The sequence below is a fragment of the Chrysochloris asiatica genome, unplaced genomic scaffold, assembly GCF_000296735.1.
Source record: "Chrysochloris asiatica unplaced genomic scaffold, ChrAsi1.0 scaffold00506, whole genome shotgun sequence".
Classification (NCBI taxonomy): domain Eukaryota; kingdom Metazoa; phylum Chordata; class Mammalia; order Afrosoricida; family Chrysochloridae; genus Chrysochloris; species Chrysochloris asiatica.
Genome location: NW_006409024.1, coordinates 156619 through 157687, shown reverse-complemented (window position 1 = coordinate 157687; position 1069 = coordinate 156619). Strand labels below are relative to the sequence as shown.

Here is a 1069-nt window from a genome sequence, read left to right as displayed (position 1 = left end):
ATATAAAATAGATAACAGGAAGAGAAGGAGAAAGAAGAATGTTCTCTGGCCTAGTTGTTCATTTGTTTCTAATCTACAATCAGAACAATGAAAGCAGACACATCTAAATGACATAAGTTTGTCAGTACCTGTCTGTAATGCTGCAGGAGTCTATCTGGAGGTCACTGAAACTCCCCAGTGCCCCCTGCTGTACTGAGATGAGATCCACTGCTTTCTCGCCAATGGAGAGGAGCCTGAGACAGCCCTGAAATCCACCCAGGGGACTCTCACATCCTGAGCAAGAGCTGTTGTCAGGACAGCCTGAATGGGTAACAAACATGAGAGGGAAACAAAATTCATAAGAAAATCAGTAACAAATATTTCATGATGTTAATTATATAAATGACAGCTCTCTCCATCTTCTTAAACCATTTCGGAAGTCACATTACTCAAGGATTCAGGGATAAGAGGGCAAGAACAAAACTTGTTGGTATTGGTAGAACATATATGTAACAACTAGAATCAGCTTATGGAAAGACAAGGGAAAGGTAAGAAGCAAAATGTTGTTAACTAGACTTATTGTACATTTAATTTAAGCAAAGCTTCAATTTTTTATTTCATTTGAGAAAGACCTTTAAGAAATGACTTTTTGGTTTTTGCATGATTGGTAACTTTACTTTTTGATGTGGTGTTGTAGGATAAAGCAGTGGACTGCAAAGTTGGTTTGAACCACAAGTTCAGGGTTCAAACTCATCAGCTGCTCCTCAGAAACTCTAAATAGTGTTGCTATGAGTTGGCACTGACTCCACGGCACTTAACAATAACAAATGTATAATTAAAATGGCGTCCTGGTGTGGCAATGTAGGTTAAGTACCAGTTGTTCCTTGGAAACCCTATAAAGGGTCACTATGAGTCAGAATGACTTGATGGCACTTAACAACAACAAATATAATTTAAATAAACTAAAGAGTGTGATAGTAGAACAAGAAAAATATATGTTGCTGCTGTTGTAAGTGCTGTGGAGTCAGTTCCACTCATGTTGTTGTTGTTAGGTGCGATCGAGTTGGTACCAACTCACAGCGACCCTATG

General features: G+C 38.6%; 1 protein-coding gene across 1 annotated transcript in view; it reads right to left on the bottom strand.

The window, feature by feature from the left end:
• CNTNAP3 (contactin associated protein-like 3) overlaps positions 1-1069 on the bottom strand; it is a 243023-nt gene that overhangs the window by 165275 nt on the left and 76679 nt on the right. The window contains exon 8 of the mRNA XM_006877478.1: positions 129-300. Within this exon, the coding sequence (XP_006877540.1) occupies positions 129-300 (172 nt within the window). The remainder of the gene's footprint in view (positions 1-128; positions 301-1069) is intronic.